This window comes from Stegodyphus dumicola, chromosome 2 (genome assembly GCF_044657685.1).
Source record: "Stegodyphus dumicola isolate Sdum_Otavi_A_Nest chromosome 2, ASM4465768v1".
NCBI classification, from domain to species: Eukaryota; Metazoa; Arthropoda; class Arachnida; order Araneae; family Eresidae; genus Stegodyphus; species Stegodyphus dumicola.
Window position 1 is genome coordinate 19,827,498 of NC_140769.1, and position 27,095 is coordinate 19,854,592.

Genomic DNA, 27,095 nt, shown 5'->3' on the forward strand with positions numbered 1-27,095 from the left:
AGTCAAATGTATTTTAGATTTTCCTCAACCTACCACTCTCACTCAGCTTCGCCGATTTTTAGGCATGTTTAACTTTTACAGATGTTTCATACCTAAAGCAGCACATATTCTTTCTCCTTTAATAAAATTGTTAGAAGGCTATATTAATAAAAAGAAATCTCGTTCTCGTGTTTAGGATTCATCCCCACAATTAAATTGGAACGAGAATGCTGAACAAGCCTTTATTGCTGCCAAAAATGCCATTGCTCAGGCTAGCCTTTTGAGACACACTATTCCCGGAGCCCAGCTAAGCATCTGGGTAGATGCCTCAGATGTCACTATAGGCGGCACACTTATGCAGTTGTCTCAACAAACATGGGAACCTATAGCATTTTTCTCTATGAAACTCAATAAAAGTCAACAGAAATGGTTCGCGTGCGATATGGAATTATTTTCAATTTATTCTGCAATTAAGAAATTCCGACACATGTTAGAGGGCAGAAATTTTATAATTTATACGGATCAAAAACCGTTAATATACGCTTTCAAACAGAACCTTCATAAATGTTTACCTTGACAATTGCACCATTTAGATTTTATTTCTTAGTACTCTACTGATATTAGGCATATGCAAGGTTCAAAAAACATCGTTGCTGACGCTCTTTCAAGAGTTGAAATTGATTCCATAACAAAATCTCCATTTTTGGATTTTAAAAAATTTTCGGAAGCTCAACGGCATGATCCGGAGGTACAAGACCTTCTCAAAAACAACACATCATCTTTGAAACTAGAATTTAAACCATGCCAGTATTCTGATGGTAATATTCTTTGTGACATATCAATGGACATTCCTCGTCCATTTGTTCCGAATTCCTTTCGCAGACTCATCTTTAATCATCTGCATAATCCGTCACATTCAGGAATTGCAGCTACTACGAAGCTTATTTGTTTTCGTTATGTATGGCCCGATATGAAACGTCATATCAAAAATTGGGTGAAATCCTGTGAATCTTGCCAAAAATCGAAAATTACTAGGCATACTAAAGCACCACTGGGCACATTCTCTCTTCCTGATGCTCGTTTTTCAGAAATCCATATGGATATTGTCGGATCGTTACCTCCATCAGAAGGCAACGTGTACCTTTTGACTCTAATAGATAGATTCTCCAGATGGCCTGAAGCCATTCCCATCCCGGATATGAAAACGGAAACCATTTGCAGAGCCATCTTCAACTGTTGGATATCTCGTTTTGGCTGCCCATCGATCATAACAACAGACCAAGATTCTCAAATGAGATCCGCACTTTTTGCAGAATTTACGCGCATTTTAGGTACGAACAGAATCACAACGACAACCTATCATCCAATGTCCAACGGCATTGTTGAACGATTTCATCGACATTTAAAATTATCTCTTAAGGCTCACGAGACCAATAACTGGACTGAAACACTACCAGTTGTTATGCTTGGTATTCGGACAGCCGTAAAGGAGGATCTACAGTCATCTTGTGCTGAACTGGTGTACGGCACAACTCTCAAGCTGCCTAGTGATATGATAACGTCATCTAAGATATCTCCGTATGACACTCAATTTATAACGAATCTTTGGCATAGAATGCAACAATCAAATCCAATATCAACATCTGCACATTGCCAAGAAAAGTGTTATGTAAGTGCTACCTTAAAGTCGTGTACGCATGTATACTTGCATGTCGATCGAGTGAAGCCACCTCTGTGCCAACTGTATACAGGTCCACATAAAGTCCTTTCTAGAACGAACAAAACTTTCACAATTGATATTAATGGTCTGAAATCTACTGTGTCTATAGACCGTGTGAAACCAGCCTATTTGCTTTCGGACTCTTAATTTGCCTGAACTGAAAACAAATAAAGACTTAAAGACAGTTCAGCAGAATAAATCTGCAAACAAACTCTCTAAGACACAAACTGTTACCAGATCGGGAAGACATGTTCACTTCCCTAAGAAACTTGCTTCTTACATAACAATTTAAAACATATTTTTTAAATTCATATCGTAACATATTTTTTGTTATTTCATGTTTATTATATGTGTCATTATCTTTTATATATTGAATTGCATTTTGATCTTTTCTAATTTTATATTCTAATTTCGTAATTATGAAAAAAAAAAAAATACCCAACAGTACGGATCCTCTGAGATATTTTCATAACCTGATGTCGTTCCTTTGAATGGCCATCAAAGGAACTGGGGGGAAACTCTGTGGTGATGGCGATAAGGAGCACGCCTTGTGCCCTCTGATAAGTGTAGCAACCCTAGAGGAGAAGCTCTGGGAGTTGGGAAGGCAGTCGGGGAGTGTGCGCGAAGTTCCGAAATAAAGCTAATTTTTATTGTGAACTATGTCTAGCTAATATTTTTATTAATGCAGTACGAACATAATCTGTGTTATGGAATGTGAGGATTGGTGGTAAAACATATAGGTAATAATATGATAGAAATCACCATAATTCTCTTTTCGTGTGTGAAAAAAATCCTGAATTTTTGTAACATTACTGGGGCTCTATCAGTGCATATTGAGCCAATCACATTCATTGGTAATTGATATTTAGTAAAAAAATCCTTGATGCGATTGAAAACATCAACTCCTCTCGTATTCACCTCCAGTGGCTCACAAAATAGAAATTCTACTATCACCTCTTTTTCCTTCACATATCTGACAAATACCAAAAGTTGGCTACAATTATCAACATCTGTTGACTCGTCCAGTTGCATGCTTATTTTTAGTGGACTGATTTTTATGTCTTCAATTACTTGCATTAAAATATCTTCACTGAGATCTTGTATTCGCGATTGTATAATATCATTTGATAATTTTTTTATGTACTTCCGAATCTAAAACTGTTTTAGCAATAATTAAAGCAGAAGGTTTAATCAACTCTTCAGCGATCATGTGAGGTTTCTCTCTTTCTTTTCTTTTCTTTTTTTTTTTTTTTTTTTGCACATAAATATGCCACTTGATATGATGCTTCTAATAAAGGTTTTTTAATTGCTGGTCCGCACAATTTTAGGATAGTTCCACTGGTATCAAACCGAGCCTTCTTTGACTTCAAGCTGTTCATGCTATGCGCTTTTTCGCCACCATGCAGATTGTTGAAATGCTCTAATAACTTTGATGGTTTGAGATTGCTGTTTGAAAATATCTTGGAACACAAGATGCATTGCGGTCGTTACGTGCCATCTTTTTCGGTTGTGCAGTTAAATCCATAACTGGCACACTTATCGTTCCATTGTTGGTTTTTTGACATAGTGGGGTTCACTACAATCGATTTAATTGTTTAGAAATAATGTAACATAATACATAAAATGTTCTTACGTTTGTAATATCACTGAATCCTATTCGGCTTGAACGGGCAATTAAGAATGTATTAGTCTCAAGAGGTTTCTGGACAAGTCAAAATACACAATACACATGTCGCAGACACAATAGTTGACTCAACCTAACACAGGCGCAGTAGATGTAGATACAAATCTGTGAATCCGTAGATTAGATTGGAGTAGCACATATTGAACTCAGTGCATGAGCAAGCTGGGATAACGTTCTCCGCTTGTATTCCCACAAAGTTTTTTTTTTTTTTTCTTTTCTCCGTCACCTAGCTGCCTGTTCGCGTTCGTTTGTAGCATTTCATGCTTTTTCGTAGCGTGGTGTACACACCCATTGGCACCGGTTCTTTCCTGTGTCTTTTCCCAATAAGTGAGCTAGGTGCTACCAATTTTCATGAGCTTCAATATTGGGGACACTATTGCAGATTTCAAATATTTTATTATAAGAAATTTAATAAATGATATTTAATCATTTTTATGGTTAGGTAGGGGCTTCTCCCGCACCCCCGGTTAAGAACCACTGATGTACACATAGATCTATATCAAAAGTGAAAGGAGCAGCCAACAAAAAATATATAATCTCAATAAACTATATTTTAAGTCAAACAATCAACATAAAAAAAGAAATTCATCTTAGCACTACACAAAGGATATATCCACTTACCTTATTTAGAAATTTCCCTTTCTTCAGGCAAACAAAATTCTTTAACAGCATCGAAAAACTTCCTAAAATTATCTGAACTAGAATCTGTATACTGGCGATGCCACATAAATTCACAAAAATAAGAGTAAAAAACATCCTCTGTGGTGACGGTACTCTCCGACATTCAACCATACGCATTTCCTTCCTATAAACAGGACACTTATAATTTCTACTAAGTAAACCTTCATTTACACACCAGTCAATTAATGCTTTTTTCCCTTTCATTCCAAATCATACAGAAACTTCAAATTAATCTTACCACATTCAGCCATTTTATCATGTAAACCACAAAATAACCAAGGTACCTCCTAACCAATATCCAACACACAAACAAATCCACACAAATCTTTTCCCATCATTCAAATTCACAACAGTCACGCTACCAATTACGTCATAATAGGGTTTCCATAACATTCAACTACTCAAATTACCATAAATGAAACAACAATTTGGCGATAAAACAAGGGGCACCCTTCAATCTACTCTAACCCAAAAATTATTTATCCCATACAAATATCTCATTTCAAATATATTTTGTATTTTAACTTATATATATATAATAACTAAGGATATTTATATCACAAATCAATTAATAAACCTATTCATAATTGAGGTTTTTGTTTCTTTTGTTCTGATGGAAATTTCATGGCAGTCGCTTAAGAATAGATACAAAGCAGTATTTCCTTTTGTGATTTTGTGCCAAAATACCGAATTCCTGCAGAAATTTTACTGCAACTTCTTTTAATGAAAGTAAACAACACAATTTTGTTTATAGGAACTGTTGGTATTTGGAATACAACAAAAAATAATCTACAGTACAGAGTCCGTAATCCGGACTTGTCGGGACTTCGGCGACCGAATTCATTCATGACCGAATCATTCCGGATAATGGATGTCCAGATTACAGACTTTGTATTGTACATGAAAATGGAACTGTGGACTGTTAAAACTTAACTATGTTTCGCTGCCAGAGTCTGGCAAACTCTGAATGGTAATTTATATTAAGGTGGATAACACAATGCATGGGTACCCGAAACAATAAATTTTTTATGTACTGTGCAAAAGAAAAAAAAAGGGACAGTTTTGTATCTCGCATTCTACTGGGTCGACTAACGAAATTCAAACTGCGTTTTCCATGTCTCCAAAGCATGACTTAGGATATATATGAGATTTATATATAGCTTTGATCTAATATAGGTATTTGGACACAAAATTGGTCTTTTTCTGAAATAACATACCAATTTTTTCCATGTTTCGATTAATTTTTGGTGAGAAATTTATGGAGAAATTAAAAAATTTATCTTGGCAATTTTTTTTCAGTTTACATCAAGAGTAATTCACTTGGCAAACTTCTTAATTTATAGCAACCTATTTTCCTTTCCTTTCTTCATTGTCCACGAGTGGGGAAAAAAAGTCATCATTCATACTCCAAGCATTCTGCTGTTTGTGTGAAATTGAGATTCCAAGTGCTGGGCTAAAAGTTCTGCTTTCTCAGTATCAGTGTAGTGAATGCTTTGGGACCCTTTAATCGCAGAATTTTATTGTGCCACCTCGTACAATTCCTTATTGCTTTACACAGCGACTTATCGTCAGTGGAGAGCAAGTTAAGGTAGTTCGCCTAGTCGAGTTGTGCTTGTTTATTTGCGTGCAAGACAGCATACAAATAAAAAAAGAGGCAGAAAAACAAATGTACACCTTGCTGGAAAGAAAAACAAAAGAGAAAGGGACAGTTCTATATCTTGCGTTCTACTGGACAGATTGTCGAAATTTAACTTGCATTTTACATGTCTCCAAAACACGTTTTAGCGTATATATTAGGCTTATTTATAGCATTGTTCTAACATAGGTATTTTGGCAATAAATCAGACTTTTCTGAAATAACATACCATTTTTTTTCCATACTTCGATTCTACGATCAAATTATGGCTAGATATTAAATTTTGCACTTTTTGGTGAGAAATATAAAAATTTATCTTGGCTCATTTTATTTCAGTCTGCACCAAGAATAATTCACTCGGGAACTTCTTAATTTATAGCAACCTATTTTCCTTTCCTTTCTTTCATTGCACACAAGCGAAAAAAAAAAAAAAGACATCATTCATACTTTCTAATAATTTTAACAAAGTGTGTAAACCACATTTTCATTATTATCGCTTATAATAAATACCCAAAATTTCAAAACATGCCAAAATGTAAATTCACAAATATGTTAAGAAATTTTGAATAAAAAACTCTAATTTTTGCAGGTATGCTTAGAAACACATCTACTTTAAGAGGATAGCAAAACTTTTATAGATTATAACTAAAAATTGTTTTCGAAAAATTTATAAAAATTATTTTTAAATAAATTTTAAAAATAAATCATAAAAAATAGGCAAATTTTATTTGAAATGAGCCTAAATTTCAAAATAAGAAAGGAAGAATAAGTTTAATAAAAAAGATATTAATAGATATATATCGAATTCAATTAATATTGAGGCGCTAAACCTTTGACAGCTAATTTTTTGAAAACTATTCGTGCGATTTTTACAAAACTTGGCAGTTTGGAATAATTTGAGTCGTAGAATCAAAATATGGAAAAAAATTGGCACGTCATTTCAGAAAAGGTCAGGGCTGATGGCTGCTCTTTACTGCACAGTACCCCTTGGTTTCTGTCTGAAAAAATAGCCAAGCGGACTGTTTATGAAATCTGGAAGCCCGCTGTGTGAAACAGGTTTTTCAGTAACCCTAATATCGATATTGTTGGCAAAACTAGCCTTGCAGGGAAAAAATTTTTTTATCATTAAAAAGGGGTTATTTCTGCGAATATTGCCAAACGTGATGTGATAAATCTCGATTTTGGCTATTTTTCGTAATAGTAACCCTTTCATATGGACCTGGTTTTTTTTAAGTCTTATCATTCATTTCAATTCCTGTGTTTGGTTGCATGTGCGTTGGGTGTTGTTTTTTGATGTATGTACCATCATTTGAATATGTTTGAGGTATGTTAGAGGATGAATTTTGGTTTGGACACTACTATACGTATTTTTCCGCCATTAACAACAGAACAGCTGAAACAATCAAAAATTTATTTTATTGCTTACATAAAGGATGGAGGAGATAGTGGTGGGAAGCGCGACTATATGCATGTGAAAAAAGGTAAGTTAAAAAATTGATATTTCATTTATTTATCTCTGTGTGTTAATTTTTGTTAAAAGATTTGTTGTTTAATGTTTTATGTTAGGAAGCATGTATGTTTGGTTATTTGTTCATCTCTGTATAACACTCTGTTAAGACAGCGGCCATTTTTTCTGGTTAACACGATATTCCTGTTTTTGTTTAGGTGAAAATACATTGATGTGTACATGGGCAAAGTGAAGGCAGTGCAATTCTCTGATGTATTTTTAAGTTAAACTAGGTCAATGTGTACATCGACACAGAGTTTGTCCTTGACTTCTTGTTTTGGTTTTGTGTAGTGGGCGGAAGGATTCGCATCTTCTTGAAATTGGTGCCGATCTTGGGATAAAAAAATAAACTATTTGCCAAAGGATACCGTAAATTTTAAACAAAGTCTGATTTTGTGTCAGAATACCTATATTAGAACAATGCTATATATAAATCTAATACAGTACAAAGTCCAAGATCTGGACGTCTAATATTTGGAATGACCCTGAAAGCCACCAACAATTTTTTTTTTTTAATGCTTTACACATGCGCACTTGATTTTTCCCCTTCCACAATAAAACATGAGGAGAGTTCCGATTCTTAATTTCACTTCGGCATTAGATAAAATATCTCGTTATTGAAGAAACAATTATTTTATGCTAAAAATAGATTTTATTCATGATACTCATACACCATATTATTTATTCATGATATATTCATATAATATTATTTATCCATGATAATTATTCACGAAATATTATCATATTATTTAATCATGATACTTCCCATACCAAAAGATCACATTTAGTGCTATTTGCATTAAGAAGAACTGGTTTATTTTCGCATAAACCCAGAGGCGACGCCACAGTTCGGATTACGAATTCAGGAATGAAAATTTTTGGAATTTAGAGAAGCACCGAGCAACAAAATTAAGGGATGACAAAATTTTTAGAATTTAGGGAAAGCACTAGAACCCGAAATTTAGAGGTGGCAAAAATTTAGAACCTACGGAGGGTCTTGACAGCAGAATTTAGGATCTGCAGAGACTCCATCAGGTGGTAAAATATCCAGCGCCGTCTCTCGATAAGCCTTAAGTATACGTGGAAATTTATTCATTCAGGACTCGGATAAGCCTTAAGGATGTGCAAGAAATAGACGTAAGTATAATAAATAACTAAACTAATCTAATTCAAGCTTAATTGTCACAGTGCGTGATAGAAACAAGACAAAATTTAGCAGAACAACTTGCCTTCCGTCGCCAATATCATGATACATAGCCAATAATATATATAACGGACGCTATTAAGCTAGGCCAAAATTATACTTTACTGATTCCATGGAATTTCAGTTAATATAGCGTATTGCACTGTTCCTTAATTTTCTGAATTGATTCAGCTCATTATTTTTTGCAGGTTGTTATTAATACAGCATTTTTATGAAAATTAAATTTTGAACTTTCAATTATGCCAAAATAATTCTGGAGCTGCAATAGGATCTACAAAGCGACATCATGTTTCAATGTTCATTAAACAAAAAGTGGAATTGCTGCAAAAAATGGATAAAAGGGAAAATCAACTGTATATGACATAAGACAACAGAAAAAGGGAAGCTTTTTGAATTTGGGGGGGGGGGGTCCGACTTACCTTTCACAATGAAAACAGGAAAAATTTAACAAATTAAATTAAAAAATTATTCATTAAAAGTGATGGTCAGACAGCATTGCGGTGAGGGCATGGCATTGACGGGTTGAATGGTAATGCCTGAAGTCAAAATATTTCATGAAGAAATGAACTTAAAAAATCTGATGTATACTCTACATTACTTATACGGAATATTAAATTATACGCATTTTTTCTTGCATTTCATTTAAACTTATCGGATTGATCTAAATCTACTTCATTGACAGCGCAAAAACCACAATAGAATAAATGCACTCTTTAAAATTCACTATATTTGTTTACCATAGCAACACTCTGGCGCTAGGTTCACTTAACAGTATTATATTTCGTTCATATTATAACTTTATGACTTATTTTTTTTAGTCATTAACTACTAAAGAGTTTTCGCCAGTAGATCGCATTAAAGTGCACTAGGCAAGGATATTTCCATATAAATGCTACTAGAGAAGTACCAACACCCGTGGGCGAAGAAAATTCAGCTGCGTGAGCAGGCATATCTTAATACTTATGAAAGTACGCGATCATCATAAAAATTGTGCAGTGATAAGCAATGGCATTAAATTGAAGCATGCAGGCAGGTGCAGTCAGTTATATATATTATAACTCAGAATGCATATTACAGTCAAAAGTCATTAATCCGGACTCGTCGGGACTTCGGCGATTCCGTATTATAGATCATCAGTTTAAATCTGGTAAAATGACATGCAGAAATTACAAAATTAAAAATATGAAACCGTAATTTATGAAATAAAGAACAATTATGATCCAAGGGTATCAAAATTTACAAAAAGAAAAAGCTTAATATTTATTTGTTTACTTTATTAAACATTTCTTTCAATGCAAGTTGTTTAAGTTGCTTCGTTTCATGTGATAATACTTTCTCTTTAATTCTATTAAACAGACATAATTTCTTGTTTAGTTACAAAGTTCCGCTCTTAAAGTCCTATAATTACTGTGTCGAGAATACCGACTAATTTGTCAATCAAAATTTTTTTGTTTTCAATAACTTCTGTGTCACTTTCTTCACTATCAGAAGTGAATTATAATGACGAGGAACTTGTTTTAAATCATATCAAAGACGGAGTACATCGAGATGAAATACTACATTTAGTAAGAAATTATAAGCCAAATAAAATAAAAACATCTGCCCTGAAGATAAAGATAGTGCTGACAGATAAACTTCCAATTCATTACACGCGGCGTTCCCCCCGCCAAGCAGCGTGAAATTGATAAACAGATTTCGGATTTCAAAACATACTTTCGCTTTAGATCCTTTACATATTAACAAATATATATCGGAAATTCTATTTGATATAATCTAAAGTTCAAGCTTACTTTTATAAAACTGCTCTAACAGTCTGCAAAAAAGAATAAGCCGGATCCAATTCGAAGATTACGGAACAACGCAATCTGCAACATAACTGAATTAGATAATTTTAGCTTAGCTTATATCGTCCGTTATACATTAAACGCGCACGCATAAACGTTTTATGCGCATGCGCACACGCATATTCGCAGCCGTAAAGGTCTTACGTCAATGCGCCGCATGCGCAGAAAGTTTGTAGCTTTGAGGTCCGGATTATAGATTGTTCCGGATTATGGGTGTCCGAATTAATGACTTTTGACTGTATATCATTTAAAGAATTATCTAATCATTGCCACATGCTCTATTCAAATACTATAATAAAGCTAGAATGATGTTTAAAAGAAATTAAGCAAACAAAACAAAAAAGAACAGGGTTAATCTTTGAATTATGGTAACTTGTCGATTTTTTAGCGAAAATTTGGCGACCAACATTGCTACAGCAACCTGCTAGTTTTGTTTCGGATGCCATTTTATTTTCATGAAGTAAAGGCATATATATATATATTTTTTTTTTAACTCAACATTTTTTTCAACAATCTGCTAGCCGAATTATGCTTATACTAGAACTTTTATGGAACACAAAATACTTAATCATGACGAAGATTAGGTGCGGAATGGGGAGAAAGTGCAGAATCGCAAACTGCTTGCCGTTTTTTTAAGAATTGCACACACACGGTACCTATGTACACGTTGACCTATTTTCACTTAAAAAAAAATCCCAGAATTGCACAAAAATGGCATTGCGTACACTCTTGACTTTATCCATGTACACTGCTAAAGTCCTAGCTAGTAACCTTTATCGCTTCACCAAAATGTCGCCAAACTACCTGTTACCATACTCCAAAGATTAACTAGAAACAGTTTTTCACAGACAATTGAGTATTTCTCATTCAATTAATTCAGTTCTTACTTCGCGACAAGGCAAAAATACATAAAAACTCAAAATATCTGTATTAAAAATTACGAAGTAAAATGAAAAACACTTATTTCCTCGAAAAAATTCCAGACGGGATTAAGCATGATTTAATTCACAATAATAAATGAAGGCGTTATCTTCGTTGTTGCGAAGCTAAGTTTCTCTAGATTGGCAACAAATCCATTGTCCTGCTGTTTCAAATATAAACAAGCAACGGCCGCCATCAAAAAAATTATTAGGCTTAGCGGCACTTAAACAACTTTAGAAGATAAGAACAACATAAGTCAATAATTTTTAAAGCAAAAAATTTACAATTTACAAACATATAAGAGCAAAGAAACTGATAACACTGAGCCGGGTAAGAGAGTGGATACATATATATATTTATATATGCTTGGTGCGACCAATTGCAACCAAATTATAAGGTGCACATCTACATGTTATAGCAGTCCTATATACAAAATTTCAACGTTCTGAGGCTACTCGTTTTTGAGTTATGTGAGATACGTTTGTACAGACGCCCCGAAAAATTCTCTTCAGAATTCATTTTAAAGCAGTTTTATAATTTTTTTGGAGGAAAAGAGTCTTTTATTCTGTCGTTACATACAGATGTCATGCAAATACATCGCTAAATTGCATTCGAAAGAGGTCAAAAAAATTTTCGTTGAAATATGCTGCCTGAAACTTTTCGCGATTGCAATACTTCCTTTTTACTTCACACAAGGAAATAAAAATGAATGTACATATTTGATAGGTTGGTTAACCAAATTTAAAAATTGCCATGGTAAAAGGCAATTAAAAATTTCAGATGAAAAAGCTTCAGCTCATACTGAAGCTGCTGAACTATTTGCAGATGAATTCATTTAACTCATTAATAGTGGAAAACCTGGTGAAACTGGTCTTTTCTGGCTGCAAAACACTTTGCAACCTCTACAGAAAAGGCTCTAACTGACGTCAAGGATTCCAAAGAGAGACTAAGAATTTTTTAGCATGCGTATATGCTGCAGTACTGCACAAGTGCAAACTTTTCATAATTGGTAAAAATATACAACCTCAAGCATTTAAAGGAGTAAAGATTTTCCTCATTATACTCGTATATCATGCAAATAAAACAACATGGATGACACAAGCTCATACCCGAGGCTCGGCAACATTTGAATTCGGTTGGTTTACCTAATGATGCAAAAATTGCCGTGAATGTATAATAACTCTTCCGCTCATACTTCAATTAGTGAAAATTCAGTGTGTGTGCTAAAATGCAAATATAAAGTAGCATTTTTAAAATCCCTGCTAAATGTCTTGAATAATAGCAAGATTCAAGAATATTTTAGCATAAAATCTGCTATGTGGAGCATCGCAAGACTGCAGGAGGATATGTCTCCAGATACTTTAAAAAGTGCTTGGCATAATTTATGGCCAACTACCATATTTCATAGTAGGATGATGAAGATGTTAGCTGCAAATTTGAAGGTTTTTGGATATTGCAAACCAAAGGAGAAATTTTCCAATTAATGGATTTTGTAAAGCAACGTAAAGAAGCAGTAATAAATGAAGATGATATAAAAGAAATTTATTATTGCAATGAAACCCCAATCATAAATGAATTAACAAACGGGGAAATCTGTAGGATGGTTCTAGATCCAGAAAATACGTAGCGTATTCGGAAACTAAGTACCGTTTCATTCTAGTGCCGTCGCAGCGCTGTGGTAGGCGTCCCGCGCCTGCGCACTAGTCTTTCTTGTTCACTGACTTTCAATTGTCGCCATTTTGGTTGCTCTATGTTGTGTTTTCAGTTTGCTGTGTACATTCAAAATGTTTAAGACAATTAGTTCTTCCGCTGACTGTGAGATTCGCGCCGTGATTAATTTTTTGAACACGAGGAATGTTAAACCGGCCGAAATTTATCATCAATGACAGAAGTTTACGGCAATAAGTGATGGAATGGTGAGAAAGTGGGTAAGAATGTTTAATGCAGGTCGAACAAATGTCTATGCGGAGGCTCGGAGTGGTCGGCCTTCTGTTGTCACTGATGATTTGGTAAGGAAAGTTGATGAAGCAATTCATGAGAACAGACGCTTCACAATGACAACTCTTTCAGAGGCATTTCCACAAATTTCACATAGTGTTTTGTTCGAAATTGTGTCTGACTGCTTGAATTATCGCAAACTGTGTTCCCGATGGGTTCCAAAAATGCTCACTGATGTTCACAAAACAAAGCGACTTGGTAGTGCCCTGACATTTCTCACGCAGTACAGTGATGAGGGAGAAAACTTTTTAAACCAAATTGTGACAGGTGATGAAACTTGGGTGTCATTTCACACCCGAATCGAAACAACTATCGATGGAGTGGAGACACACTCATTCTCCGAAAAAACAAAAGTTCAAAGTGACAAATGCCATCACAAAAAATCATGTGCACTGTCTTCTGGGATAGGAAAGGCGTTTTGCTTACTGAATTTCTTCCCAGAGGTGAAACCATTAATGCGGCACAATATTGTGAGACTTTAACAAAACTAAGGCGTGCCATTCAAAACAAACGAAGAGGATTGCTCAGTAAAGGAATTGTGTTGCTCCATGACAATGCTCGTCCCCATACTGCTGGTGTCACTCAATCATTAATTCGACAGTTTCATTGGGAGCAGTTCGATCACCCGCCGTACAACCCGGACTTGGCGCCGTCCGACTATCACTTGTTCCTGCACATGAAGCGCGAGCTTGGTGGCAAGTGCTTTGGATCTGATGATGACATGAAAAATGCTGTGGAGTCGTGGTTATCGAAACTGGCGGGAAGTTTCTTTGACGATGGTATACAAAAATTGGTCACCCGCTATGACAAGTGTTTGATCATTGGCGGAAACTATGTTGAAAAATAGTTTAAGACATGTATTTTCATGTAAAAATAAAATTGGATTCAAAAAAATTGTTTTACTATTTTTTTTTTTTTTTTTTTTTCAAAACGGTACTTAGTTTCCGAATACGCCTCGTACCACTGCCGATAGTGAAGAAAGTGACAGAGAGGTTTTTGAAAATGAAAAAATTTCAACTGACAACTTAGAATGCTTGACACAGCAATTACAGGACTTAAACAATGAAACTTTGTAACTGAACAAGAAATATGTCTGTTTATAGAATTAAAGAGAAAATATTAACATATAAAATGAAGCAACTTAAACAACTTACATAGAAAGAAATGTTTAATAAAACAAATAAATAAATACTAAGGATAAATTTTGATGCCATTTAGATCATATATGGTTCATTATTTCACAAAACACAATTTCATATTTTTGATTTTATAACTGCTATGTGCCATCTTACTAGCTTTAAACTGACAATATAATACCCGAAACAATCACATATCCGGATCTCTGTACTGTATATATCCCAAGTCACACTTTTGAGACATGAAAAACACAAGTTGAATTTTGTTAATCGGCTCAGTAGAACAGAAGACATAAAACTGTCCCATCTTTCTTTGTGCAGTGTACATAACAGCTTGATATGGGAAATCTTGCTGATAATTCTGATCTTGTTTTTGATGAGCACAAGATAATTTCCTTCTATTTAGGGCTACTCTATTAGTTACTTCATACAGGCTTTCTTTTTGGGTTATAGAAGACTGGAGGGTACCACTTGTATTATCGCAAAGTTGTTTCATTTATGGCAACCTGAGTAGTTGAATGTTCCGTAAATATACTTTTACCTAGAATTGGGTGCTCGTTTGAATTTTAAGTGAAAATATATGGATGTGTACAAAGTCAAGGGAGTGTGCAATGCCAAGTTTGTGCAATTCTCTGATGATTTTTGTCAAGTGAAAATAGGTCAACATGTGCATGGATAAAGTCAAAGAATTACACAAACTTGGTATCCATGTACCACCAAAAATCGCCAATTTTCACCAAAGGGTACCCGTAAATATTCTTTTACCCCTTTTTGTTAAGTGCATTTTGGATAATAACATCAAATTTAACAAATATGTAAACAGGATTCCCTTTCTTTAGTTTAGCAAATATGCCTAGTACTGGTTTAATTATTAAAATGGCCCTTGTTGTTTTTGTGGTTATTTAGATGCCCATAATTTTATTAAACTATGCAAACACAACAAAAGGTAAAAATTTACAATATGGTGCCCCCCCCCTTTTTTGACGCCAAGATTGGCACCAGGAAGACACAATTTCATAATGTCCGCTACAAAAAAACAAAATAAGAAGTCAAAGAATTGCACAAACTCAGTGTCCATGTACACACTGATCTATTTTCACTTAAAATAAATAAATAAATAAAATAAAATAAATCAGAGAATTGCACAAACTAGGGATTGAGCACTGCTTTGCTCATGTACAAATCACTCTATTTTCACTTAAAAAACGTCAGGAAGCTAAAACAAAGTTAACACTATTGTGGTAACCAGAAATGGGGTTTCATCGCAAAAACTGAACAAAATTTGTCGCTAATCAAAGGGGCATCAATTCTACATTAGTGCCCAACAAAAAAATCTTAAAACTAAAACATTTTATTGGAATAGATTTTAAACATATATACCTTGTCAATGATTACTATATGATGGAACCATACCTTCAAATAGTAATCACTGACACAGTATTTTGAACAATACTGTACTGACAAGTATAGTACTACCCTAATTACTACCTAAACAGCATTCTAAAAATTATTACTCCCTTCCCTACTCTTGACATTTTCCCATTTCTAACTGTTTTAGAGAGTTGAAACAATAAAAGTTTAGCACATAAAATGGATTATGCTTACATGGACAACTAGCAGTACAGGAATGTCGAAATCGATTATGTATTAATTGCAGTTAAATAAACTCAGAATTAATTACAGAAAGTGAATTCGAATTTGGAGTCTTCATAACATAAAAACACGTAATTAATGAAAATTATGAAATATAGTATTAAAATGTATGCGGGATACCGTGAATATTAAATGGTCAGGGTGACCTTAAGTGTCGAAATTAATTTATAAGAAAGAAGAATCCCAGTATATATTAATAAGTTGACAAGGTATATACTTAAAAATAAAATCTTACGTTATTCCTGCTTGACGCCAGTATGTCATGTTGAAAAGAACAAGTTTTAAGAAATTAAGCGTGCAGAAATTCTCCTCAGAAGAGAATTAAAAAACAATAGATAAATAATAATGTAGAGTTGAGAATTAAGAGTGCTGACGTTGTTAGTCATCAAATTTTGCTAATCTCAAATTTCAAAAGGTTAAATCCCCCCCGCAAGGGAAAAAAATCAAATTAACCATAATGAAAGGTATTTAGGTAATCCAGAAAAAGTTTCTTCTTTTATTTTAGTTTTCTAAGCATTCCTACCTGAATGAAAAACTGAACTTCAAAGATTAGTCTGAAAAACAAATATTTGAAAATAGGAGTTTTGAACACGTATAAAAGGGCATTAAGAAAGGAGATAGATACATATATTTTTTTTACTATCTACTATAGTTGGGCGATTTTTGTTTTCCGCTTATATAAAATCTTCGATGCTATTATTCAAACGGACCATGATTGCGCAAAATTTGTTTCTATCAATAAGAATACGAGGGATAAGGTTCGGAGAACATAGGAGTTTTGAACACGTATAAAAGGGCATTAAGAAAGGAGATAGATACATATATTTTTTTTACTATCTACTATAGTTGGGCGATTTTTGTTTTCCGCTTATATAAAATCTTCGATGCTATTATTCAAACGGACCATGCTTGCGCAAAATTTGTTTCTATCAATAAGAATACGAGGGATAAGTTTCGGAGAACAGCCTTGGTTGCTCCAACTTGGCTCCTTTAAGGATATTAAGTTTATATCATAAATTATTATGTTTAATACCAAAAGCCCAAACATTATCGCTGTGATGATGAGTGGTGCACCTACTATTACTAAAGTGTTTACCTAATAATGCGTCCTACTCGTACCTTATTCTTAACTGGTCGCGACCTACCTTATCTCTAACTTTTTTCGAAGCTAGGAAAAAAGATCCATCCTTTCGGATTAAGACTCCTCTAGACCTTATTTCGGAGGAGATAAGGAGCCTTATTTCGGATAGATCAAGTTAAGGCTGCTCCAGATCTCAGTTAAGGCTCCCTCTGGATCAGCCTTTAGTCAAGTAATCAGCCCATGCCCTATTTGGGGCCCCTCAGTGCTGACTAACAGAAAAAATGACCACATTTTCTAATCTAGAATGCTTCGGCAAATACTTAAAGCTCCGTGGTATATAAGGAACAAAGAAATTCATAATGACCTCAAACTTATCACCATCAATCGCTTTACACAGCGACTTTCGGATAACTTTTTCAAAAATATTCAACATGTTGCGTATCCTGTGCTACATATGCTACGTGTTTATGATCCTGCAGTCGCCTCATCCAGGAAGAGACCGAGATCGGTTCTCAACCCTGATTATGCTGCAAATCCTAAGAGGTGTCAATCATTTAGCTTTAAATACCGAAAGAATAGCGGGCGAAAGGTGCTCCTTCTCCCCTGTGAGCTGAACACTGACACTACAACTTTTTCGAAACGTTAGCGCATCCCCCCTCCCAATTCATCCTTAGAAGCACTCGTAGTGTAAGGTCATTGACTTTTCCCCTATAGGTTCTTCGGTCTCCGCATAGTTGACGCTCGCAACGAATGATCAAGCTTCAAGAAAACACCATTTTACTATTCCTAGTCTAAATTTTTGTAAATGATGACTGCCCCTATCTAAGCTATTTTGGTGCAAAATTAGCCTTCTGAGTTTTTTCCTTTTTTCTCAGTTTGAAGGCATTTATTCATAAAGCTTTTTTCGGCTTATCAAATTTTTACCGTGTTAGAAATCCCCCTCTTTTGATAATGTAGAGGTAAAGGCGTTAATGCCTAAGAACTCCGTAACTTGTATGTCCTTGATCCTGCGAGAAAATCGTTATATGTGTGGACAGGCGAGCTATCTCAGATATTGTCGGCCGAGGAAATCGCTACGTGTAGAAGGGCCTTTAGAGTTGTGGGACATACGAAAGGAAAAAGTATTATTTCGTGCAAAATGCTTCTGAAACACAATAAAGCATATTTTATTTTAAGACATGTCAGTCTATGATGTAGTAGTTTATATACTAGAGCAATTTTTGGATTTCTGTTGAAATATCGTACTGTGTTTCATTGAAGAGAATGACGCAAAAACAAGCGGTGTTTTTGTCGGCATGGTTGATAATTGCTCCGTTCCCTTCATAATATTGGTCAGGAAAAGTAGTTCGTACTCTTGTCCTCGGAAGAATATGTAAAATAAGCTATAGTATTTTTTTCCTCGTTTGAAAAATTTTAGATAATCTTTTGTTAGGCAATTTTGAATTTATTTTGTTGCAAAAATGCTAACTATTCAGACAGATGGCGCTACGATAATTGTCATTAATGGCGACTTTTATTTACAGTTACTCTGAAATTTAACAGCTATGTAAATATATGTGTGAAGAGACGGGTGAGTAACCCGTTTGATATGATTTATCGTGGATGAAACACTTGACTTAAAAATTATTGAGTATGTCATTCTTAAAAACGTTGCACATTAGGCATTTCAGCTCTTTCCAACCGTTATATATTTTAATTCAAATGTTTCGTCTGCTGAAAAAATTGATTAAATAGGTGACAGTCGGGCAAGAATATTTTCACAGTAGTTTCAGATAGTTTTTTTTTCCTTTTCTCTCTTTTTTTTTTTTTTTTTTTAAATCTAGTAACTTTTCTTTATAATCTCTTGTAAAACGAGCTGACTTGCTCTGTTATAATGAGCTTCTTTGTATAGCATTTAATATTTCTAATGTTATGTCTGTTTCTGCTTTTTCCTATCAAATCTTACATTTTCCTCCTATAAATGTAGGTGTGTATTTATCATGAATGCATTGTTCTGGCATTTACTTTTGTTTACATACGGTTTGTAACTTCCTTAACGCATTGTTTCTCCTCTCGATTTTATTCCTCAAGGAGTGTTTGAGTGAAGGTGTGTAATAAATTTATTACATATAAATTGTGCGTTTAGTTGATTTTACAGTTACTTATACATAATTATTTCTTGAAAATTAATGTATTATCACTATTAATCACATTAAATTTAAAATATATTTACACGGTCAAATAATAACTTAATATTTGCTGAGTCAAATGATAGTATAAGATGTTCTTTGCTTCGATTCAGATTGATCTACATATTTTTCGAGAATATATTTGAAAATCAAATTCCTAAAATGTAAGTATACAGAGTTATTGAATTTAAAAATTCTTTGTTTGTCATCTTTATCTTTTCATGTCATCTTTCAGTAATAATTTTTTACAGTATTTGCGTAGATCCTTTTTTATGCAAATCTTAATTAAATGGTATTGTATATAAATTGTATGACACTTTTCTACTTGAGCTTTTTGAAATTTTTAAATTGCAATTTTAAAGCTGTTGTCTTGTCCTGTTTCTTTTATAACTAACTAATGTACTTTTTCTGTGTGAATATTATTGGTAACATATTAAGAGCTTTATTTGTACTGCGTATTGTCAAATATGACGTTCAAAAAATTTAATCGAAATTTTAGATTCTGAAGCTTTTGCCACTGTTTTCTTACTATTTTATGTTAATATTCATTTATGAATGAGCATGCATGTTAATTTCATTTTGTATAAGTGGTTTTTTTTATGTAATTTGAATTTATATGTTTAGTTACATAAACTTAAGTTTTTTTTTTTTTTAGTTTCTGAATTTAATAAATATTACTGAATCAAAGTGAAAAAAGGGTGTTTTTTTGTTTCTTAAAACATTGTGGGTAGAGTAGACTCTTTGTATTATGGCGAAGTTGGTGTTTGATTTATCGCCAAGTTGTTTCATTTATGGTAGCCTGAGTAGTTGAATGTTATGGAAACCCTACTGTGCCATAATCAGCTACATGTTTCTAAAAAATTTTGAATCACGGTATGTTTTATAAGCGTTTTTGTGGTGTGTGTTAAAACTGTTTAGATGGATTTGAATGGGTTTGTAGGAAGAAAGGCTCAGATGGTCACTATGTGAAGCGTTCTGTCAGAAAGAGTACCTGGTTTGAAAAATGTATAACATGTTTTTCCTTTTTTATATTATTTTATTGTTTGGTTTAAAATGTATTTTATTGAGATTATGTATTTTTTGTTTGCCTATATTGTAGACTTTGTGCTCCTTTGACTTTTTAAGTGAAAATATATCAATGTGTACATGGACAAAGTAAAGGGAGTGCACAATGCAAGTTTGTGCAATTCTGGGATTTTTTTAAAGTGAAAATAGTTCGACGTGTACATGGATAAAGTTAAAAGAGCGCACATTGCCATTTTTGTGCAATTCGGGGATCTTTTTTAAAGTGAAAATAGGTCGACGTGTACATGGATAAAGTCAAAGGAATGCGCAATGGCATTTTTGTGCAATTCGGGGTTTTTTTTTAAGTGAAAATAAGTCGATGTGTACATGGATACCAAGTTTATGCAATTGTTCATCTTGTTATTTTGGCTTTGTGTACGCTTCGCAAGCCAAAATAACGAGTCAAAGAATTGCACAAAATCAGTATCCATGTACCACCAAAAATCGCCAAGTTTCGCCAAGGGGTACCCTAAACTATACTTTTACCAACATTGTTAAACCATGTTTAGTGGTGATTATTTGGGGAAAAAATTAATTTTTAGTGTTTAAATTCCTCATGCATAAAATTATATTATTAAATACTGAGTTCTTTTGAAATACAGTCAAAAGTCGTTAATTCGGACACCCATAATCCGGAATGATCTATAATCCGGACCTCAAAGCTACAAACTTTCTGCGCAGGCGTCGCGTTGACGCTTGCGCATAGGTGTTTACGCGTGCGCGTAAGATCTTTACGGCTGTGAATTTGCCTGTGCGCAAGCGCATAATACGTTTACGTGTGCGTGTTTAATGTATAACGGACGGTATAAGCTAAGCTAAAATTATCTAATTCAGTTAATGTTGCAGATTGCGTTGTTCCGTAATCTTCAAATTGGATCCGGCTTATTATTTTTTGCAGACTGTTAGAGCAATTTTATAAAAGTAAGCTTGAACTTTCGATTATGTCAAATAGAATTTCCGATATATATATACTAATATGTAAAGGATCTACAAAGCGAAAGTATGTTTTGAAATCCAAAATCTGTTTATCAATTTCACGCTGCTCTGCGGCAGGGGGGGGGAGAAATGCCATGGCGTGCTATGAATTGGAAGTTGATCTGTCAGCACTATCCTTATCTTCAGGGCAGATGTTTTTATTTTATTTGGCTTATAATTCCTTACTAAATGTAGTATTTCATCTCGATGTACTCCGTCTTTGATATGATTTAAATCAAGTTCCTTGTCAGTATAATTCGCTTCCGATAGTGAAGAAAGTGACAGAGAGGTTATTGAAAACGAAAACATTTCGATTGACAAATTAGTCGGTATTCTCAGCACAGCAATTATAGGACTTGAACAGCGGAACTTTGTAACTAAACAAGAAATTATGTTTGTTTAATAGAATTAAAGAGAAAGTATTGTCACATGAAATGAAGCTACTTAAACAACTTACATTGAAAGAAATGTTTAATAAAGTAAACAAATAAATATTAAGCTTTTTTTTGTAAATTTTGATACCTTTTAGATCATAATTGTTCTTTATTTCATAAATTATGGTTTCATATTTTTAATTTTGTAATTTCTGCATGCCATCTTACCAGATTTAAACTGATGATCTATAAACTGGAATCGCCGAAGTCCCGACGAGTCCGGATTAACGACTTTTGACTGTATTTATGGGTGGCCTGTAACTGTGTTAGCTGATATCCAAACAGTGACGGCTCGTGATAAGTACTGTGGAACTGCAGCATCCCTATTTCCACTTATTATTATTTTTAATATTTAATATAGTGTGCCTTTTAGTCTTTAATTCTTTCTTTATACTTTTACAATACATAATCCTTAAGCTTAACGTCAGTAGCTATCCCCTACTTTGTGAAAAAGGTACGAAATTCTTTGTTTGGAACTGCGCGCTTCACAGTTCCAGCGACGTGGTGTTTGGCTGCTCTGCGCGTGCGCACACAGAAAAGCAGCACGCGAGCCGAGTAGAAAGAAGAGCACTGTCGTTCTTGCAGTGCCGAAATTCTGGCATGTTGTTGGAAACGTGATTTCTTTTTACTCTGCGCGTGTGGTATTCCTCCACAAGGTGAAACTTCACCATACGAACCATAAACAGAGTTGATGAAAATTTTCAACCTTTAAAAAATTGCCTTACTGAAATTCAGTCAACGTCAAATGCAGATCAAACTATTGCAAAAGCAACAGGAATTTTAAAATATCTAAATGATGATAATTTCAAGTTTTGCTTAGAGTTTTTTTTATCAGATACCTCATGTTGAAATAATATACAACTAAATGCAATCCAGAGAAATTAGTGTGTTTAAAGTTAAGGAATATATAACATATTTCAAAACTGCTATTTTAGAATTAAGAAACTCAAAATACTGTGAGAATTTTTCAAAGAGACTGAATGCAGAAGCTAAGGAAATATGTGACTTTATACTATGTATTGATATAATGCACAGATATTCTACCACTAAACACTTAGCAGTTTTTAAACAAGAAATGCTTTGCAAGTTTTAGGAATGAACATTCTACAGAAAAAGTAGTACTGACCACTGAAGCATATCCAATGATTTACAAAGAAAAGCTTTAAACGGAACTAAAAGTATTCTGTTGTGGGTCTGATATCCATGAATACTGCAAATTAATTGAGCTACTGAAATTTATCTTCAAAAATAATCTAGATATGTTCTTAGTGAAATTACGAAACAGATAAAAATTCTCTTACGAGTTCTCATGGCTACATCAGAGGCAGAATGCTGCTTTTCAACATTGAAAAGAATGAAAAATTTTCTAAGAAGCACTAGGAATTCAGAAAGATTAAATGCGCTTGCATTGCTTTCAATAAAGAAAAATTTCCTCAGTTCTCATCCAGAGATCAAGGAGAAAATTATTGATCTTTTCGAGGAAATTAAAACAAGAAGAATGGATTTCATTTTTAAATGAATAAACAAAGATTGAACTGTAACAATTTTGGTTAAAGTAATTAGGAAATGTTTAATATTTTTCTTGTAAGATTTCATGTAGTTTCAAAATAAATTTTCTTTCTATACATGTTTGTTTCCTTTCAGACAATTGTGCCCACCAGCGGCCGAGCGGTAAAGACGCTGAGCACTGCTAGTTCGGTCCGAGATTCGAATCCCGCTAACGGGTTGGCTGCATGGGCGTTTTCGTGGTTTTACCCATGTGTAATGTGTATACGAGCCAGTTTCCCTTAGAAAGTCTTGCATGAAGGCATCCATCCCTTTAGGCAGATAGCCCTCGTGTGCTTTGTCATTATTTAAATAATCTAGTCCTTTTAGACAAATTTTTTTGGAACAGAACCCCCACTAATTTTAGCCACGAGCCGCCACTGGATCCAAATAATGTTTTATAGTGAAGTTTTGGTATTTGTATTGTGTGGGTTGATCAGTTTGATGTTCATTATTTTATGTTTTGAAAAATATTTAATACAAGAATACTAAAATATAATACAGTTATATCTCTGAAGTTATGTGATAGGTGCAACTAATGAAAGTTCTGATGTCAGATTCCCAGTAATCAGAAATGTACATATGTGTATATATATATATATATATATGCATGTATGCACATACACATGCATACATACATACATCCATATATACATAATTCTAAATCTCTTCCTGATAACAGAAGAATACCTATTTATTTTGCATACAAAACAATGCATATGAATTTTAGTTAAAAAGAACCAGTGGCTAAAAATGCACTTGTTTAAAAATATTGAGTAATAAAGAATGTGTTTTTCATATTATATATGATTATGATTATAATTACATATTATATACATTTCATAAGAATTTTAACTAATTTTCTCATTCGTATAAAGCTAATTTAAATTATAAAAATTTAATTGTATACGAGTAAAAGATTAATTATTGCTGCAAACTAATTTTCAAAATATATAATTCCATTCACTTTTTTGAACCAAGGAATGAAAGTAACAGCACTATGTATAAAAATGTAGAACAACTGCATTGTTAACACAATTAATAACTGAAGTGCTGTTTTGAAGAAAGTTATGGGGTTTTTAGAGCAATTAGCATAAATTATTAGACTTTGATGCTACTTATTTTATTAAAGCCAATTCTTATGTGCAGGTTTTGTTAGATGCAGGTTTTGTTCACCAGCATTTTATGAATTATTCACAAATTCAAATACAAATTAACTGCAGGTATAAATGTGTGAAATAAAATAGGCAGCCTTATTAAAGCAGACAGAGCCTTGCAATATTTAAAAGTTACATGTTACAAAATTGGCACTTCAATCAAATCAGCTTATTTTGTTAGTACCTTTCCAGTCCTTCCTCCCTACATAAAATTAGCATCTGAGGTAGGAAACGTCATGCAGGTATTTTATTTTACAAAAGGTAGAAATAAATATAATAGAGCTTTATTTTTTCAATTGCAATTAACTCCCGATAACGATTTACGATAATATGAACTAATTATGATATGCGATTTTTTTTTTTTTTTTTTGTCATGCAACTACCTTATTTTACAAAAGGTAGAAATAAATAGACTAGGAAAGGTAGAATAAAAAGAATAGAGCTTTATTTTTTTCAATTGAAATGAACTCCCGATAACGATTTGCGAAAACATGATTTGCAATTTTCCAACTTTCATTTTGTCTTACCATAATGTTCCGTAAACAGAATAGAGCTTTATTTTTTCAACTGAAATTAACACTCAATAACGATTTGCAAAAATATGAACTAATTATGATTTTCCAACTTTTATTTTGTCTTACCGTAACGTTCCCTATACCTATGTAAACAGAAAATATCCCTTTTTGTCCTTCAGGAAAATTCTCTGAGTGGGTTACAGGGTTGTAACCCTTGTCAGGTTTACAATAATCTGGTGCACATGTACTCTCTTCTGAGATGTCAACAAATTGCCAAGAGCCAGTTATCTGAAAGCTGCCAGAATTTGATTAAAGAGTGAAGTATTTTTTCTATAATTTTATTTTCATAATGATTTGGATTCTTTTATTTATTTTGGAATACGCAATTTTTTAGGAATCTGCCTAATTTTTCTATAAAATCAAGATTTTTTTTATGGTTACTGTAATAAAGAGCATTATGTTTTAAGACTATTTCATATTTTATCTAATTCTTTCCCATTTCGTCCTATCATAGTATTTTGTGTGCTCATAATGTGATTATATTTAAATTATTGTCCTATAACTAAATTTTAACAATTTGTTAACTGCTTGCCTGATTATCCTGAGTTATCCCGGGTTCGTATATATTGCAGTTAATTATTATCCCGAGAAAACTCTGGCAAAGCAGAATTTGTCAGTACGATTTGTTTTATCACGGTTTCACTCGACTTGGAGGAAATGAAAAGAAATATTCAGCTTTTATTGACAATTCGCCAAGTTTTGATGGTTTCGCGGTTCTTTTGGTGGGACTGGTCACGTGTTTTCCCTATTGTCTAGTATACGTCGGCTTGTGGATTAGTAATGTATAAAGAATGATAGTTACGTTGAAAAAAGTAAAATAATGGCGATGATGCAAGATAGCAAAAGCGATGATTTTTCAGATAGTGATTATAACCTCAAGGCATTTTCCATATGTTATTCCTGATACTGAAAAAAAATCAAATCCAATGAGACAGTGTCCTCTGTGCTCCCGCAAAAGAGATTCCAGAGGTAAGCCAGTAAGAAAAAGAGACCAGATAGCAGTGTATAGAATGTTAGATATCACTTTGTGTTGTCCCTTGTTTCAAAAACTCTCATACAACGACTAATATTTAATTTTTTTTATTTTCCCGAGATAACTCGGGATAGTAAACTAATATAAAAACTAAATGCTTTTACACCTGTAAAAAATTAAAAATTCAACTTATAACCTGTATATTTCGTTTTGTTTCGTTTCCTAGTATTTAATAATAAAATAAAAAAATGTGATGATTTTTTCGCAATTTTTTCAAAAAAATGTGTAAGGGAAGTGGTTAATTTCTTGGCTTAGTGCTAGGCAATGTAAAGAATTTTAAGCACAATATTGAGGGAATTATTTTTAATTTTTTTTAAAGTTTATCACATTAAAAGATTATAGAATTTGCAGAAGCCATGTGCCTTTTTCTAAATAAATATGTTTAATGTGATTAGAATTTATTTACATGAAAATCATAGTTTCCTCGAGTTGAAACAAAGTCTCAATAAAATGAATTATAGAAGAAAGTATGAGTAAAATAAATGATACCATTTTGAAAGTCTGATAAATTTTTATTCTTATTGTTTTTTAAAAGTATGTGTTAAAATATGCTGTTCTCTAATTTATTAGGGTAAAAAGAGGTATGCATTTTACGACAAATAAGACCCCAGATTCACATGAAAGTTGCAATAGTATGAATTGCATGAGAATGAGAATGGGAGAATTAAAAAGTAGAGAATAAATTCAGAAAAGAAGAAATTATTAAATTAAGATTAAATGAAGGTGGTTCAATTATTTTGTTGTTTTATTACAACATAACTCGAACTCTGCACAACAGTGAGTAGTAAAATTAAAATAAATCAATTCATGAAATTAATCAAATACTTCACTTTACATAATATTTTGGGTGAAAACATTGTTGGTAAAAATATATTTATGGGTGCCTCTTGGCAAAAATGGCAATATTTGGCGGTACATGGACATTGAGTTTGTGCAGTTCTTTGACTTGTTATTTTGGCTTTGTGTAGTAGTGATTTTTGACTCAAAAATCGCTGCTACAGAAATCCAAAGTAACAAGTCAACCTATTTTCATTTAAAAAAATGAGAGAATTGTACAAACTAGGCATTGTGTATTCCCTTGATTTGGTCCATGTACACA

At 33.3% G+C, this 27,095-nt stretch overlaps 2 protein-coding genes across 5 annotated transcripts in view; one reads left to right on the forward strand and one right to left on the reverse strand.

Annotated features, from left to right (window-relative positions):
* The window catches only part of LOC118191715 (uncharacterized), a 40,437-nt gene extending 24,080 nt beyond the window's left edge, over window positions 1-16,357 (reverse strand). For both annotated transcript variants that reach the window (XR_004758651.2, XM_085810500.1), the window contains exon 1: window positions 16,199-16,357. Coding sequence is in view for 1 of the 2 variants with exons in the window: in XM_085810500.1 (XP_085666626.1) it covers window positions 16,199-16,227 (29 nt within the window). In the remaining variant the exon portion in view is untranslated. The remainder of the gene's footprint in view (window positions 1-16,198) is intronic.
* A 2,164-nt stretch (window positions 16,358-18,521) lies between these two features.
* Window positions 18,522-27,095, forward strand: part of Crag (DENN domain-containing protein Crag) — a 171,639-nt gene continuing 163,065 nt past the window's right edge. The window contains exons 1-2 of one of the 3 annotated variants that reach the window (XM_085810501.1): window positions 18,522-18,614; window positions 25,083-25,219. The gene's annotated coding sequence lies outside the window, so the exon portion shown is untranslated. Of the gene's footprint in view, window positions 18,615-18,638; window positions 19,377-25,082; window positions 25,220-27,095 lie in introns of those variants that run through there. The other 2 variants (XM_085810502.1, XM_085810503.1) reach the window with 2 other exon arrangements.